Source organism: Dasypus novemcinctus, chromosome 20, assembly GCF_030445035.2.
Source record: "Dasypus novemcinctus isolate mDasNov1 chromosome 20, mDasNov1.1.hap2, whole genome shotgun sequence".
NCBI classification, from domain to species: Eukaryota; Metazoa; Chordata; class Mammalia; order Cingulata; family Dasypodidae; genus Dasypus; species Dasypus novemcinctus.
The window spans coordinates 50,686,306-50,704,196 of record NC_080692.1 but is presented as its reverse complement, the minus strand read 5'-3'; the positions used below and the strand labels follow the sequence as shown (position 1 = coordinate 50,704,196).

General features: G+C 35.4%; 2 protein-coding genes across 4 annotated transcripts in view; one reads left to right on the top strand and one right to left on the bottom strand.

Moving 5' to 3' along the window:
* ERGIC2 (ERGIC and golgi 2) overlaps nt 1-5,347 on the top strand; it is a 58,573-nt gene extending 53,226 nt beyond the window's left edge. The window contains exons 11-14 of the mRNA XM_004477926.5: nt 152-249; nt 2,454-2,616; nt 3,838-3,920; nt 4,094-5,347. Of these exons, the coding sequence (XP_004477983.1) occupies nt 152-249; nt 2,454-2,616; nt 3,838-3,920; nt 4,094-4,156 (407 nt within the window). The 3' untranslated portion in view covers nt 4,157-5,347. The remainder of the gene's footprint in view (nt 1-151; nt 250-2,453; nt 2,617-3,837; nt 3,921-4,093) is intronic.
* A 4,599-nt stretch (nt 5,348-9,946) lies between these two features.
* The window catches only part of FAR2 (fatty acyl-CoA reductase 2), a 161,523-nt gene continuing 153,578 nt past the window's right edge, over nt 9,947-17,891 (bottom strand). For all 3 annotated transcript variants that reach the window (XM_058282995.2, XM_058282996.2, XM_071210241.1), the window contains 3 exons: nt 17,227-17,356; nt 11,859-11,986; nt 9,947-10,983 (listed from right to left, as the gene is read on the bottom strand). In XM_058282995.2, the coding sequence (XP_058138978.1) occupies nt 10,821-10,983; nt 11,859-11,986; nt 17,227-17,356 (421 nt within the window). In that variant the 3' untranslated portion in view covers nt 9,947-10,820. The remainder of the gene's footprint in view (nt 10,984-11,858; nt 11,987-17,226; nt 17,357-17,891) is intronic.

Sequence of the window (17,891 nt, the reverse complement as noted above, 5' to 3'; positions counted from 1 at the left end):
TCTTTCTTTTAAAGTTGTTTTATTGTTAGAAACTAAAAATCATAGATTGCATCAAATTTCAGTTCAGGCTTATTTCATTGAAGAAGGATATATTTGACTGAGTTTTGTTGCTATGGGATTGATGAAAAAACACTTTTTGTTTTTTTTCTAGACAACCAGATGTTTCAATATTTTATTACAGTTGTGCCAACAAAATTACATACATATAAAATTTCAGCAGATACCCATCAGTTTTCTGTGACAGAAAGGGTAAGTTGAATTCAACTAGTAAAATAATTTGTTGATGTTTATTAGCATTTTGTTGTTTTTCTACCCCACCCTCCCTTCTCCCCAACACAAATAAGTTTGGAATTTCACTGGGTTTCCTTCCCCATTTCAGAATTTGTAGAAAGCTTTGAAATGCATTAACGTATTTTATTTTAAGCCAATTTCTCACGTGGTGGTATAAGCAATTCTTATCTGTCATCAGGTTCTCTGATTTCTTTGTTATTTATTTGTAATTAAAGAATATATCAGCCTGTGGGCAGGCATGATTATTGTTATGATTATGGCAAATTTAGAGAGGGTTTGCCTTAATAAAGTAGTGTGTGTCTATTGATTGAGAGGAGAAATGTTCTGCAACTTAAAAATGGAGTGGCCGTATAAATACAATAAGAGTTTTGGAATTGGATAGTTTAACAGGTTTCTCATCTACTCTTGAATCACATTTTTAATTATTTTTTTATGAATTATAAAGATTCAAGTAGTATATCCAGGAGAATTTCAAGGCAAAATTTAAGTGCTTTTTAAATTTTTCTTTTCTCCATGTGGAATTTTCTTTTGATAGTCTTATAACTTATAAAGACTATGTCCTCAATAATTATAGAATTTTTCTTCTTCTTATGATATTAGGTATTGTAGTGCTTATAGGTTGAAACTGTCATGGTTCAGGGAGGGAAAACAAGTATATATAAATGTATGTTTATATATACACATCATCTAGAGAGAAGAACTAGATGCAATCTCTTCAGGTATCTGTTGTACTGTGCTTTTCAATTTCTGTAGGTGTGGGAGATAGATAGCATTTTTCACCTGTAAGATTGGCAAAAACCTGAAAGTCACAGGTCATGGTCAGTGTACACTAACTGGCAAAGCTTTGGGGGAAAACACACATACAGACAGTGTTATGGGAATGCAAAATTGCTTAGTCTCTGTGGGAGGGAGTTTGGCAATATCTCCAAAATGATATTTGTATTTACTGTTTCATCCAAAAATCTCACTTCTAGGAATCTATTCTAAAAATATACTGCAAAAAGTATGAATTGACAGGTCTATAAAAGTATTCACTGTAGTGTTATTTCCAAAAGCAGAACACTAGAAACAGCCCATATGATACAACCTACACAGTGGGCAAATATCACTGTAATTAAAGAAAGGAAACTTTCTATATACTGATACAAAATTATCCCTAGTGTAGATTTAATTAAAAAAATTAAATCAAAAATTTTAAAAGTAATAAACCTAGAGCATTTGACCTATGAGGAAAGTGTGAGTTTGATAAGGTGACTAGAATAGTTGTTTCCCCAAAAAAGGAATAATTAGAGTCAGTAAAGTTGTCGTGGAGTCTGGTCGAGCAGATCTTCCTGGGTTCTAAAGTGAGTCACTGTTAGTCTTTTGCTTGGTAATACTCTCAGCTTGCACCCGCATAGGTGATACAGTCTATAATAACTTTGGCATGGTACTGGGCATCTCAGAGCTTTAAGGTGAAGCCGTTCTATTAGAAACCTGATTAGTGACTTAAAAGGTTCTCTGGTGCTATCAGAAGAATGGGTTTGCAGTATCCCACATGAAATTTTTAAAATTTCCCTTGGTAGCAGTTGACCTTATTTCAATTCTTTAAACTTTCATATAGTTACATCTTAGTAAAAATAGATAGGAACTGGCACAAAAGTCATAACAAAGCACTATGGTAGCCAAATGGTTTGAAGATATAATACAAATTTATTAGAAAGTTTCCAGACTTGATTTTTGAAATGCAGACAGAATGAAATGAAATACAGTATTTTCAGAAAGTGAAACTTTGTTTTTATATCTGATCATTTAAATGACAGGAAGTAACTGCACTTAACGTAAATTCATAGCAAAGAAATATTACGGTAAAAGTATGTCAGAATATAATAAACTTAGTTTTCATTGCTTTGGCCAGTGAGGAACATGCCGTGCAATTCTAAGCTCTAGAGATTAAGATAGAAAACTTGTCTGTAATGTGACCTTTTTAAGGAAAGAGGAAAGAAAAATTTTGTTCTTTGGACTGTTTCCAAAACTAACCACACAAAGAATACAGGCGAATTGTCTCTCAAAGGCTTACTTTCATAGGGCTCTCCTAATCAAACTTAGCTGTCCTTGTGCAGTAGGGCTGCAGGGCTTCGTATTGACCCTGTACAAGCAACCGCTCTCCTTTCACCTTCCCCTAGGAGCGTGTGATTAACCATGCTGCAGGCAGCCACGGCGTCTCTGGGATATTCATGAAGTACGATCTCAGTTCTCTTATGGTAACAATCACGGAAGAGCATATGCCCTTTTGGCAGTTCTTTGTAAGACTCTGTGGGATTGTTGGAGGAATCTTTTCAACAACAGGTTAGCATTCATTTCTTTTTTGTCAACTTTCTAAGTGTTGTTTTTACTGAAATCAAAGTGTCTTTTACTAAAAGAGGCAAAAAAAATATATACATTCTCATGTTTTGAAATTTAAAAGATTTCCATTAAGACAATTCAAAAATTCCAAAATTATTTTGATTAAGATACCTAACTAATTTCACTGCATTCAGTGATTTGCAGGAGATTGCATGGTGTGGTAGAAAGATCCTGGGTTTTAATTTTAGGCAGATTTTAATTGAATCCAAGTTTGGCCATTTATTTGGTGGTACCCACCTTTTCTGAAACTGTTTCCTCGTCTGTAAAATGGGAATAATAATACCTAACTAGCAAGCACATTGTAGGATTAAATGAGAAAGGGCTTACCAATACTAGACACTTGATGCAAATTTCTTCATTTAAGATATTTTCAATTGTATAGTGTATAAAATCTGATCTGTAGTGTATGAAATAAGAATTTTTCATCAATAATATTTGTATGATTTTCTCAATTTCTTAGCTAGGATTGAATTGTGGAGACTTAGTAGTAAGAGAATTCAAAACAATATTTTTGTTGCCATTTTATCATTCTTTTATTTTGATAAAACAAATCACTTTCCCCATTACTGGACATTTGTAAGTAGCATTAAATGGTAAATGATTGGAATGTTCAAGAGAGAGAATCTAAATACCCATTTGAATTGGATAATTACTACTGCCTTTTTGACCAGAGATTTTGGAATTTTTCAAAGATCACTTTCAGAATTGTAATCCTGAAAATTTGAGTGTTAAAGTACAGTAGATAAAGAAAGGAAAAAAGTTCCTTTATTCCCAGCTCCTAGTCAATATTACATTGAGCTGGGTAGTTTATGTACTTTGAACCATAGCTTTTCTTTTGAAAGTCTTTGCCACAGCTTAAAAGTTGTGAGGCTATCATTTATTTTTCCAAAATTGTGTGGGTGTATGATATATTCAGTACATGTGAAGAGATTATTTTGTCAAGGTCATGAATTCTGTGGTCTGTGATTTGAAAAGAAATTCGTTTGCCTTAAAATTCAGTTGCCTTGATTATGTTTAACCATGGAATTGAATAAAGCTAACTGCTTTGTTTTTTTAGTCTGTTAAGCTTTTTTTACTCTTACATAGTAATTTAGAAAATATTTTAATTAAAAGCATCTGCCTGCTTTCTGATAATGTGTTATATAAACTTATTGTTTATTACAGGCATGTTACATGGAATTGGAAAATTTATAGTTGAAGTAATTTGCTGTCGTTTCAGAATTGGATCATACAAACCTGTTGATTCTGTAAGTGGTGTGGTATAAATGTACTGATCACTGAGGCACAGTTTCATTATTCAGTCTTAAAAATACATTATAGCTTTTGATGCCCAGAGAGATTACACAAAATTAATCTTTTTCTTTAGGGTATATATAGTGTAAGGAATAAAACTAATACTTTGTTCCTTTCCCCCCGCTAGGTTCCCTTTGAGGATGGCCACACAGACAACCACTTACCTCTTTTAGAAAATAATACACATTAGCACCTCCCAGGAGAAGGAGAAAAACTTTTTGCCTGAGGAAAAAACCTTTTTTAATAATAAAATATTGTGCAATATACTCAAAGAAAAGAAAATATGAATGAGAAGAGCAGGAAACACATCAATTAAAAAAAAAGAGATTAAAAACCCCAACTGAAAACTCATATATGTGTATCTGTTACAAAGTTCCTAGAAGAAATTATGCAGCTTATCAGTGATTAAGCCCAACCAGAGTATTGCTTTGATGATGGCCCTTCTCATACTCTCACAGCAGATGGGCAGTATCGAAATCAAACCATTGCTTCTCGGCGACGAAGAGCCTGAAGGAAAGACGTCAAACCACATCTAAAGAAAAAGGCATTGATAAGTGTAAATGTTTGCGTCCTTTTGTTTTTAAAAGATACGATGTCAGAATAAAACATGTAAAACATATGGGAAACCAGTCTAGACTTTAAAACATTGTGACCAGGTCACGTTGTTAATAAAGGGAAGCAGGGGTCAGCCCCTGTGTTATAGCCATATTGATGCTGAGCCATACTGACAAGACCATTTGTCCAGTGATTGGTCTTAGAAGGCAACTGCTTTTCTTGAAAGTTTGATTATTGACTTTTCTTACTGTTCAAGACAGGGTCTTAGAAGGCTAAAGTGAATTCTCACAAGGGCAAGTATAGAAATGCTATGGTATATAACAAAGGCAATGTTGACAAATTTTAAGTGGTAAAAAGAAAGCACCTTTTTTTTTTTTCTGAAAGATGGTAAGTTTCCTGATCTGATCATTTTATTATTGGTATAATTTGGTGGTGGGGATGTTAAAAAAGATCCACTTCTATGATGGAAATTATCCGTTTATGAAATAAGAGGGAAAAGGAGCATGCAAAGCATGTTTTACACATGTGATAGTGAGGGGGAACAGGTTAACTTTAAAATAAAAGAGTGAGGCAAATATTTAAGTAAGACAAGATAATGTCAGACTTGAGAGGTATCATTAATTAATGTCCGTTAAACTGTAAAACTGGATTATGAAAGATGTATCTGCATTTGGGGTGTCTTGGATATGACTGATTATGTATAAGAGTGTGTTGTTCTAGCCTTCTTATTAACTAAGAGTTAATTTAAAATTTCTAGAGTATAAAAGACTAAAATAATGACAGGCACTATCCCTCAGGTGCCATTAAAAACTGTATTTGTATTATGTGTGCCAGTATCATTTCTCCTTTTGTAATAATTAATGACAATAGAAGAATCAGCAACTAATACCCACAGTTTAAATCATTTAGGGAGATAGGAAAACAGAATTCCAGGTAAGTAACAAGGCCAAGGCTATGTAAGATTAGATTTTAAATGGTGGTCTTTAGAGACTGTGAGGTCATAAGTAAGTAATTTTCAAATGGATTTTTCTTTAAAGATAAGGAAAAAAAAAGATGCTCCCTGGAAAGCAGTTGGAAACAGACTTAATGGGAAAAAAAGAAAAATAGTGACTAAATTGCTTTGCAGTAGATTTTATATTGAATGGTGCTTTGCTGAAATTAATAGAAGCATCATTGTTTAAAATACACTGTTTAAGAGCCATGAAAGTTAACTGATTAATACAGGTGACACTACATTCCTTGAAAGGTTTTTAATCCAAAAAATCCCACATAGTGAATGAGCATTCTCTGGGGTTTTTTTTGTTTTTGTTTTTTTCCTTCAAATATTACTTCCAACAAAGTTAGACTAGGAACTAATAGAACAACTCTCAAAAGGAATTTTAATTGGAGAGACTTAAAAATTTTTGCTAATTTAGACTAAATGATGGTTTTCTGATTCTGCTTCTTAGAAAATTCAATCAAGTTCTAGATTTTTGTTTTTTTTAAGTAGAAAAAACAATATTGACTTAGGACTATTTTCTTTCAAAAATTAGGATTTTAAAAAGTATCTTTAAAAATTTTTTTAATTACTTTGGTATTTATATATGATATTGTTTCCATATTTTCAAGATACTATATTAAAATATTAATAGAATTAATCTGTCCTCGTAAAATTGGCTGTAAAATGAGTTTCTTTAAAACAAAATCCTTTTTTTTTTTTTTTAAAGTTTTGAGAGGTCTCCATCTGAAGTTCCTCAAATAGTCAGATTTTGCCAGTGAAAATACCAAGATTTTGGCCAGCCCTTAGAGTGATGAAGTACCCCTCTATATGAGGATCTCTGGGCCTACCCAAGTGTTCCTTTTCCTTTGCAGAGAGCACTTTACTAACCTGTCTATTACGCAGTTTTCACTGTGCCTGGGGTAAGTTACCTCCAGCCAGAACATCCAACTTTATTAGCACCTTTCCCTTGATTTTTATCATATCTGTGTGTGTACATTCTGGCCTAAATATTTTAAAAGTCTGAGACCTCAAATTATGTGAAACGAATTTTTTTTAAAACTATCTTTGCATACACTGACCTATGAAATAAATATTTAGGTGAATAATTCACTGCTGCAGTATTTGTACGCTTTAGATTACCTCTTGGGAAAAAGCTGAACTCCAAATACTAGAATTACAAAGTATGTTCTAGTTCTCAACTTAGACGATTAACGTCATGCTTCTTATATATATTTTGTGATAGAAAATGCTGAATTTTCACATTAAATTAACTAATACAAAGTTTACAGTCTTTGTAATTCAAAAAGGAATGATTATTATATCCTAATTTTTATGGTATAAATAGAGATATATTATGCATTCTATCTTTTTCTATCTTGGGTTAGTAATTCAAGTTCCAAAACTTTATGTGCAACCCTTCTGCTTTTAAGATTCAGAGGTGACACTTGAGTTCAAGATGCATATTTTCGGTTGTTTAAAAATTGCTTAGATCTGAGCCTTAGGACCTTTAAAATCTCAGCATGCTCTTTAACCTAATACCTAAGTTCTTCCCATTCTGTTTTTAGCTCTAGAAGACCTTCAGCAAACCAATGTTGAGTCTCCTTTTTTCTTCGCTAGTTTATGGTCTAATTCCTGGACTAATACCCAGGTATTCCCTTATTGTGATGATATCTTCAAAGTATAGGTTTTTTTCCCCTTTTTGAAATATTTTTTTTCAGTGATAAAATCACTATCATTTTAAAAATAGAAAAAAAAATGCCTTGTTTTGTTTTTCCTGTAGTTTTTTTGTTTGTTTTTTGTTTTGAGGAAAGAACTTAAAACATATTGTTTAGTGTCTTAACCCTGAACATTTGGACTCCAAATAAAATTGCAAATTATAAAGCAGTTTGTCCTTTTGATCCTGTTAGAAAATTAAGATCATGCACAGCCAAATAAACCTAAGTTCCTCATATTTATTTTCATAGGAAACTTTAAGAATCTTTAAAAATCATTTGGTTACATTTTCTTTTCCTTCAGGTGGAGCTAAATCATAGTGGATTAATTTTACATTTTTCATATTAAGGATGAAAAGTGATGAAAACTGTGCAGTGATTTAAGTAGGTCCATAAACTTGTAAACAGCGTTGAATACAAACAAGATTACAATCAGTAAACATTAAAATAGTTTTGTTTTAGCAACTCCAAATTATATTGGATATTTAACTGATGGAATCAGATGAACAACTCTTCCAAATATCATAACTCATTTTATGCTATACTATGTAATCTTGAGGTAAAACTACTCAGAGAGAATGGAAGGAAGTGGAGAAAATATACATTAATGAAAATATACATACTAAAGCCAACCTTCAGCAACAGTTCATATAAACTATATAGTATGTACTTTATATAATAATTCTCTGTACTCTTTGGTGAAGCATATCACTTAGGTGACTTCTTAAGAAGTGTAGTTTAATTTCTTTCAGGTGTTTTTCTAGGATTGACCTAAGCTACCCAACTTCAGATCTCCGATCTACAGTTGAACTTCGTACTTCGCTAAAATAGGGACACACTTAAAATATTTGTGTATCAGAGGAGCTGTTTCTGGCTATTCAATTTCAGTTAAGCAGCCTTTGCCTCAGACATGTCTACACTTCAGAGGGTACTCTCTGAAATCTGTTACATCTTAAAAACAGCAATTGCTTATTTTATTAATTAAAATATGTATTTTTTGAAAGTAATCTAGCCAGTGAGTATAAACCTCTGTGTGGGCATATGGGACAACCATTGCTACTTATAGTTGTTTGTGTTACCAGAATATAGTTTTTAGGATAGCAGTTGTAGAAAGTACAGTACATGTAGAAAGATGTGTGTGATTCCTGTGAACTTATACCTTGATGTTTTGGTCTACTTTAATTCATTGGGACACAACATGCTATTTAGCTACTGGTCCCTTTATAGACCAGTCTGTTTTCCTTGAGATTCTGAATCAGTCATTTAAATGAAGTGTTACTGTTGGTGAGGTTAGTATAGAACTGTAAGAAAATTTATTCCAAGTGGTGTGCCTACCTGCCTAAACTTTTTTCCTACTAGTTTTTTTTTTTTCCTCAGGCAATGGCTTTCTTCAGTTCTCTAATACTTTACCATAGCAAATGTAGGAATTATGCTAAAACTTCTTTTTAAACGTAGGTCTCCTTTGTACTTCCATCCCCTTCCCTCAAACTTAGGAGCTTCCTTTTTTTTTTTTTAATATATTGGGCACTCAGATAATTGTTAATTGGCCTTGATATGAAATAGTTATCTATTTGCCATTTTCTTTCATATACATAACTACTTTTACTGCTTAATCCTCACAAGAGAGTATTTGTGTCATTTATCTAGTGCTATAGGAAGAACATACTTCAGCATGTAAATCTAACCCTGTTAATGGTGTCTGAAAAAGTAAGGCAATTTGCATTATTTATTAGATTTATATTCATCTGGTAGTTATTATTCCTGTGTTTTGATTCTGCTGAAAGAGTTCTTTGGAAGATTATTTTCGTTTTCCTGGGGAATTATTTCCTCTTTTCCAGGATCTACTGCAGTAGTTAACAGTTAAAGACACAACACTAGAAGAATCTTAATTCAAATTTTTATTTAATCAAAAGTCAAAATGTGAATCCTTTATCAATGGAGTTACTGAATTCTTAGAAGAACCAAAAGTAAATCCTTAAAACAATTTTGTTTTAAACCAGTCCTATTGAACTATATCTTTATTTCATGTTTTTATTATGGCTATAGTTTGTATCTTAATCAGTGTAACTCAGAAACATCTGGTAGACATCCCAAATTAAAGATCACTAGATCCTTTGTTTCAGAGTTGGGTTGTCTGACCTGGAAAGTACTTTCCCAGAACCTAGAAGAGACTGGAAAAGACATTGTTGGACCCAGAAAATTTCCCCCAAAATGTACTTTTATGGAGTTCAGGAAAATCTTAACTGATAATAGACTTAGATATTGTCCTTGAAGATTTGTACACTCTGACTAGCTGATAATATGCCTTTCTGAGTATTACTGATTACTCCAGAAAGTGAACATAACTGTCATTCTTTGTTAACATTTTATGCCAGTGTAATTTTCTAGTAGTTGTGATGGCTAATTTTTAGTTCTTAGGCCCTACATATTTAATAATAATCCATGATTTTAAGAAGTGGAAATGTTGGAATACATGTACTCATCTCTCAAATATGAGGGAAGTTAGGATACAGTTAAATTAGCAGTATAGGAATTTGGGAATAAATAGTTTATATAATTTGTTTGGATTATACATTAAATATTTTTAAAGCAAAAGACAAACCACCTATTCTTCCAACTTAAAATACTGAGTGAAATCTACCCTCTTTTCTGCTGTGCATTTTATAGTTAACAGTGTGCAATTGCATTGCTCAAGATACTGTTTTGGTGATCACAGAAGAGCTTCCCCACAATATAGAAAAAAAATTTTTTTAATGAGAGTTTAAATTTGTATTTGAAATTCTGTTTTCCTCAACAGCAAAGATCAGGGGATTGAGTATTTATATGATTCTAGCCTGGGAACTTTCTCATCCCCTCTCCCCCCCCCATAGATGCTCTGAGGCTTTGGTGAAATAAGATTATCTGGGGTCTTTAATGAACAAGAAGGACATCCTTGAGAGAAAGTTATCAGGAAAATTGGTGATTAAAAGAGATGTAGAAATAATAGTTGTCAAACTCAAATTATGAGACTAGTGATTTTAATTTAAAAGCATAAATATGTTTGGGTCTGAAAAATGTTAAATGTGGGCCCACTTTTCTAATTGCCCCACCCCTAACAAGGACTCCAGGGTTACACATGGAAAGGAAATGTGTGACTTCTGAGTGGGAAGTAGTTCTTAACAGAGTTTGTGAGGAATTTGAAACCTTCCTATTCTCGTCTTGATTTTGAATCTTTTACTGAGTACCCCAGAATGATTCCAAGGTCAGTACTGCGCCCTCCCCCTCACCCCGCCTCCCATTTTCAGCTTCCATGTTTATTGAGTTTTCTCTCAAGGAGAACAAAAAACTAAATACAGAAAGGTGTGAGTACTTTGGTGTTTTATGTGCAAGGTCATACAATACAATATTAGGAAACAACCTGGAAATATGTGTGAATATAGCTTAGGATGTGACTCCTCTCACTGAAACAAAACAAATACATAACTAAGAAACAGGAGTGAAGACATGACTACACATTCAGTAGGTAATGAACTTGGGCGTATTCCTTGTTACTCTCTAATCTTAAGAACAGCAGTTTGCTTTTAGAGGTATCTGGGAGATTCCAGTCAAAAGGTGATCACCAAATGTTCTTAGACGTTGAGCGTGCTGGATGCCCTGAAATAGGAGAGGAATTTATAACAGAAGCTCACAATGAAGAACCAGACATTCCGAGCCATCTGAGATCTTGCAATGAGAAGTCTCCAGGCAATGAGGAAGAGAGCAGTATTAAAGATGTATTGAATATTTCGGAGCCTGGAAACAGACATGTACAACCAAACAGTTAGAACAGAACCAAATAATACTATCTAAAGCGTTTATCTCTCTCTGGCTTTGACCAACATGTATTAAGTGCTCACAGAGTATGAGAGCCTTAGTAACATTTCCTTGCTATTTTCTAGACTTTTGAATTTTATTTCACACTGTTACGCTGAGTAATTGAATTTCCACACTATTCTCCTAACGAGTTTCTCAGACCTGTCTCTACCTTAAGCTGTTGTGCAAATACAGCTAGCACAGTCTGTCTTAAATATGTGTTGACCATATTACCATTGGTTCTCTGGTTCTTGTTCACTAGAGGGTACTTCTAAAGTCCTTAACCTGCTCTTCAAGGTTATAATCTACTTTTCCATCCTTATCTTCTGTGCACTGCAAACTATTTGCTTCTACCAGAATTATACCAGACTAGTATAATTCTTTGTCCCTCAGGGATGACTGGGTGAAAAAAAGTAAAGTTGGAAGAATTGAGTGGTTAGGTGATTTGCCCAGGTTAAGAAGCAGAATCTGGTTTCCGGCCTGTTACCTGATACCACATTAAGACAGGGTGTGGAAGAAGGAACAGGAAAACTGGGACTCAAATTCTGGCTCCTGTCCTTCCATGTGTTACCATAGACAAGTTATTTTCTTAGCACCTAAGCCTCACCGTAAGAAATGGGTAATACCTGCCTCATAGGGATATAGTGAAAACTAAGTTAAATAATGTATAGAAGACATAGTATACAGCACAGAGCCTGTAGTGTAGTACATGTGCAAAGAATGTTATGGCCTCCCCTCCACCCAAATTTCATGTCTGGTATTAAATCAAGTACCAGTAGGGGCTCAGTAAATACTACCTGACTGATGAAGCTAACCTTTTTAGGTGTTGCTTTGCTTCTGGGATTCCAGCCATATCCTCTTTCAGTAAGTACTTCTTGATTCCCAAAACATAATTTTCAGTGTATTCCAACCAGTTCAGCTTGCGCACATCAAAGTTGAATACCTGAAAGGCAAGAATTATGAACTTCAGGATTGGGAATTCTAGAATTTCACTTCTGAACAATCACTTTAAACACTTCATGAAATCTCTCTTGTATAAATGAGTGGTAGTCACTTTGGGAGATGTATGTTGCATCCCTCCAAAGAAGAACGTATTTGAGCTGTTGTTTCAAAGATAATGACTGGATGACCATTTCTCAAACACGTGCCAAGCAAAAACATTGAACGTTGAGAAGTCTTGTGAGGAAAACTTAAAGGGACTGCTGTTAGTCCGGAGAAAGCTTGCGGTCGACTTGGAGGACTTCTTCAGTATGTATGTATACATTTTTAAGTGGTGGAGTAATAGGGACAAAAAATTAAGGCTTTTCCCATTTCTTTTATATTTTGGTGGTTCCCCTCATCAAGCCTCCGTTCCCACCAGAGCACCTCATTCTGCACAGTAGGGTAAGCTTTGGGAAGCAAAGCCTTGAAGAAAAGGTTTGCAGAAAGATCCACAAAGTGGGATGAGTAGAGGAAAGGGAGGGAGGTGGATTGATTGGGGAGAGAGATTTGACACATAGGTAAACAAAGTGACAAGGAAAAGGATTGAAAACTAAAATGCTGAGCTTCAGGTCAACTAAGATGGGGTAGATGCTCCAGGCTAGAGTTCTCCCTAAGAATCTTTGAACAACTAGCAAAACTGGCAGAATCACCTTACTCAGAGCTCTGGAAAAAAGAGTTAAAGGGTTATGGTAACTGAGCAAGGAATGAATCAAGAAAATGCAGATTAAAAAAGCTATAGGAAATGTTTGAAGCCTGTGCTGGGCCCGCACTTCCCCCTCCCCAGCCCATTCCCAGCACAAAGTGGAGCCAGCCAGTGCTCCACTGTGAGTCCCTGGCCCAGGTCCTGAAAAAGCAGCCCATGCACAGACTGAGCTAGGTCAGTGCCAGTATATGGGTGGCAGCCTGCAACAATGAACCATTCTGTCTCTGGCTCATGCTACATAACTTTCCATGTAGGCAGAGGCAACTTGTAGACAGTAAAGTGTAAAACACCAAAAACAACTGAGTCAAAGCAGCTTGGCACAAAAGGTTCAAGCTCTCAGTCATACAATAGGGCACACTTGTGGGGAGACAGTCTATTTCAGGGGTGGTGGTGGGGCATTCAAATTCCTGTAAATGGGGGAATTCCTGTGGCCAGAAGCAGGCAAAAGCCTAGGAAGACCAGTTTCAGGAAAGACCAGGAAGATCCTACCCTTCACTTTTGCCTCAGGCTGATCTTGATAGGGGAGCTAAGCTCTGAATGACAGCACCCACCAACACAGCTGATTTGCAAAGACAGTTTTTTATTTTTCCTTTGTTTTTTATTTTTGTTAGCTCCTGGCTAGCAAGGAAATTTCTGTTGTATCACAGACTTAAGGAACAGACAGTGCAGGAACTAAATCCTAAAATTTAAAATATTAAAAATGAATAGCATGCAACAAAAGATTGCTGGACAAGGAAGCAGATGTGGCTCAAGCGATTGAGCTCCCATCTACCAGATAGGAGGTCCATGGTTTGATTCCTGGAGCTTCATGGTGAAGGCAGCTGACCTGAGTGGAGAGCTGCCCCATGCAGGAGTGCTGTCCCACACAGAGAGATGGTGCAGCAATATGATGCAACAAGAAGGAGAGATGATAAGAGATGCAGCAGACCAGGAGCTGAGGTGGTGCAAGAGAATGAGTGCCTATCTCCCACTCCTGAAGGTCCCAGGATTAGTTCCTGGAACTGCCTAAACAGAAGACAAGCAGACACAGACGAACACACAGTGAATGGACACAGCAGACATTGGGGGGCAGAGGTGAAAAATCTTAAATTACTGGACAGATAAAATACAGGAAATCATGGCCCATTCAAAGAAACAAGGTAAAAATCCAGAAACCTTCAAGAAGATGACCAGACATTGGATATACTGGACAAAGACTTTATAAAAATGATTCTCAGTATGCTCAAGGAGATGAAGTAAAGGCTATCAGGAAAAGGATAAATGAACAAGATGAGAATCCCAATAAAGAAACTTGAGAAGGAACCAAATGGAAATACTGGAGTTGAAGACAATGATCATTGAAAATGAAAAATTCCCTAGCAGAAGAAAAATTAAGTGAACTTAACGATAAGACAATTGAAATAATTCAGGCTGAGGAGCAGAAAGAAAAAAGAATGAAAAAAAAAAAATGAGTAGAGCCTAGGAGACCCCTACCATCAAGCATATGAATCTAAACATTGTGGGAGTCCCAGAAAGAAAGAGAAGGGCAGAGGAATATTCAAAGAAATAATGGCAGAAAGCTTCCCAAATTTCATGAAAGCCATGAATATACACATTAAATATGCTCCGTGAACCTCAAGTGATAAAATCAGAGTTAAACTGAGACATGTAATTATACAACTGCTGAAGAACAAGCGAGGCAGGATAGCTTAGGAAAGGGAAGAGGAGTCTTAGGAAAACATGGCCGCAAGACACGTCCCTGGGACCCCCCTGGAATCCCCTGAGGAGACCCCACCAGAAGCTGCCGGGAGGACCACCTGAGAACCCCATTTGGAACAATAGGCATTAACAGAACTGAGGGACATAAAAGGTGTAAGACTTAAAAAGGCCAATTAGCAAAGCTAGAATAAAGTCCTGAATTATCAGTAGTTTTACTTTAAATGAAAGTGGATTAAACTCTCAAACTGTTAAAAGGCAGAATGAGTTAAAAAAAAAAAAAAAAAAGCATGACCCAACTATATGCAGTCTACAAGACTTACCTTAAATTCAGACGCAAGTTAAAAAAGAATGGGAAAAACATCATACAAATAAACAATAGAGAGCTGTGTTAGCTATACTAGTATCAGATAAAATAGATAATAGCAAAAAACTTACAAAGGACAACAAAGGTCACTATAATTCAACAAGAAGACAGTTATAAATATATTCCTAACTAATGCCACAGCCCCCAAATACGTAATGCTAACATTGGCAGATTTGAGGGGAGAATTAGGTGGGTTTACAGTAATAGTATGAGACATCAGTATACTTTCAGTAATGAACAGAGCGCCCAGACGAGATCAGTGAGGAAGCAGAACTCAATACTCTAAGCCAGCATGACCTAACATTCACCAGACCCCACACAGCACCAGAGTACAGCTCTTCTCCAGTGCACATGGACTATTCTCCAGGACAGACCGTATGCTAGGTCACAAAACAAGCCTCAATAAAGTCAAAAGTACTGAAATCGCACAATGTATTTTCCTTGAATACAATGAAATTAAGTTAGAAATCAACGGGAAGAAATGCAAAATTCACAATTGTGAAAATTGATGCACTCAAATGAATGTGTCAAAAAGGCAAACTGGAAATGTCTTGTGGTAAATGAAAACACAACATACCAAAACTTAAGGGATACAGCAAAAGTACTGTGTGGAGGGAAATTTATAGCTCTAAATGTTTACAATAAAGAACAAAGATCTCAAGTCATAAACCTAAGGTCATACCTGAAGGGTATAGAAAGAGAAGCACAAACTAAATTCAAAGTGAGCAAAAGGAAGGAAAGATTAGAGTGGAGATAAATATAACAGAATTAACAATAACAAAAAATTGGTATCAGTGAATCCAAAAGTTGGTTCTTTAGAAGAACAATTAAATTGATAAACCTTTAGCTAGTCTAACAAAGAAATAGAGGACACAAATAGCTAGTATCAGAAATAAAAGGGGGCATTACTCCCAGCACCACAAATAAAAAGGATTACATGAAGATGCTACAAACAACTATAAATTAGATGATGGAATTTATACACATTTGTGTATAGAGAAATACACAAATTATCAACAAAGATAAGAAGAAATAGAAGATCTCAACAGATCAATTACTATTAAAGAGATTGAATCAGTAATCAAAAACCCAGGACCAGCTGGCTTTACAGGGTAATTCTCCCAAACTTTGTAGAAGAATTAAACTCCATTTCTGCTCAGAGTTTTACAAAAAATGAGGAGGGAACACTCCCTAACTCATTCTATGAGACCAACATCACTTTCATACCAAAGCCAGATAAGGATTCCACACAAAAAAGCTCAGACTACTATCTCTTACAAATATGGATGCAAAAATCCTCAACAAAATACCAGTGAACTCAATCAAAATGCATATTAAAATAATTACACACTGATTTATCCCACTAATGCAAGGGTGGCTCAAAATGAGAAAATCAGTTAATTTAATACACTATATTAATAGAACAACACACAAAAACAAAACCCATATGATCATCTTAACTGATGCAGAAAAGGCAATTGTTAAAACCCTGCACTCCTTAATGGTAAAAAAAAATAATTGGAAAACTAGGAATAGAAGGTAACTTTTATAATATGATAAGGGCCAAATATGAAAAACTCAATTAACATCATACTTAGTGAAAGACAAAGCTTTCCTCTAAGATCAGGAACAAGACAATGCCCACTGTCAGTGCTATTCTTCAACCTTGTACTGGAAGTTCTACCCCAAGCAGTTAGGTAAGAAGAGGAAATAAAGGGTGTCCAAATTGGAAAGGAAGAAGTAGAACTCCTTATTTGCAGATTGCAAGAACCTCTCCCTCTCTACATATAGAATCCTGAAAAATCCACAACAAAGCTATTAGAGCTTTTTATGAATATAGCAATATGCGAGGATTTTAGGATGAGTTGTGGCACTGATACTAAGGAGTTAAAGTTAAGCCTTGTGTTGAGAAATAAAAATCTGAATTTTTTGAAGAGAAACCGTTAGATGGAAGAAGATTGGGATTCTAGAGAGCATCATCGGAGGAAGGTCTTGGGTGGGAGAAAATGCCTCGGTGTAGGGGTTGGCCTTAAAAGGATGAGAAGGAGGGAAATGTAGCTGTGGAGATGCAGGACAGTTCTGATTGACAAGAATACGGTGAGCAAAAAATCATTGCTTTTCATTGAAGTCTTACACTGTGGAGGGTAAGAAAAAGATAGAGGTGCCCAGGGCTTTTTGAAAAAATGACTACGGGCGGCGGGGGTGAGCAAGGGAACGAGATGAGTGAGTGAAGCATGTCCCTGCAGAAGAGCAGGCGTCGAAGTCCAGAGCCCAGGACTCTGACCCACGGGAAACCTGTTTCCTACAGGGACTGGCCGCTTTTCTTGGCACAAAACGAAAACTGGAACTTCCTGTATTCATCAGGTTTCCAGGTCAAATAGTTCTCCATTCCCCATGTGTAAGCTTCTCCTATTGTTTGCAGTCAGGCCATACTTACTCTCTGGTCCTCGGGGCTCATCTCGGACATGAGCATTTCTGTGTTGTATGTGCTCCAGTCCCAGCTCCGGTTGATGAAGTACTCCAGCATGGAAACGGTTCTTAGCAGCCGGTTCATGATCTTTGTCATCCTGAGGTTAGATCAGACAGAAGCACATCTCAGCACACCATAGCCAGCTGCTTTCTGTTACTCTGCAGCAGTGTATGGCTATTTAGTTTTAAATGTAAAAATTCCCTCTCTCCCTTTCTCTCAATCTCTTCTTAAAACTCATATTCTAAATATATTATGTAAAATATGAATATGGGTAAAATTACGTATATAAGACTTTTTCTTTGAAGCTGAACAAATGTAGGTTAATACTATAAAATGTTAATATCAGACACACACAAAAAAACTCATTATGTTAAGTGAAGGAGACCAGACACAGAGTACTACATATTGTATGATTCCATTTATATAAAATGTAAATATAAATCAATTTATAATGATTAGAGGTTATGTGGCACTGAGGAAGGGATGCTAAGGAGAATGGAGTCTTTCTTTTTGGAGTAATGAAATTGTTCTAAAGTTTTTGAGATGATGAATACAGAACATTGTGATTATACTAAAAGCCATTGATTATACACTTTGGATAGATCATATGGTATTGGAATATATCTCAATAA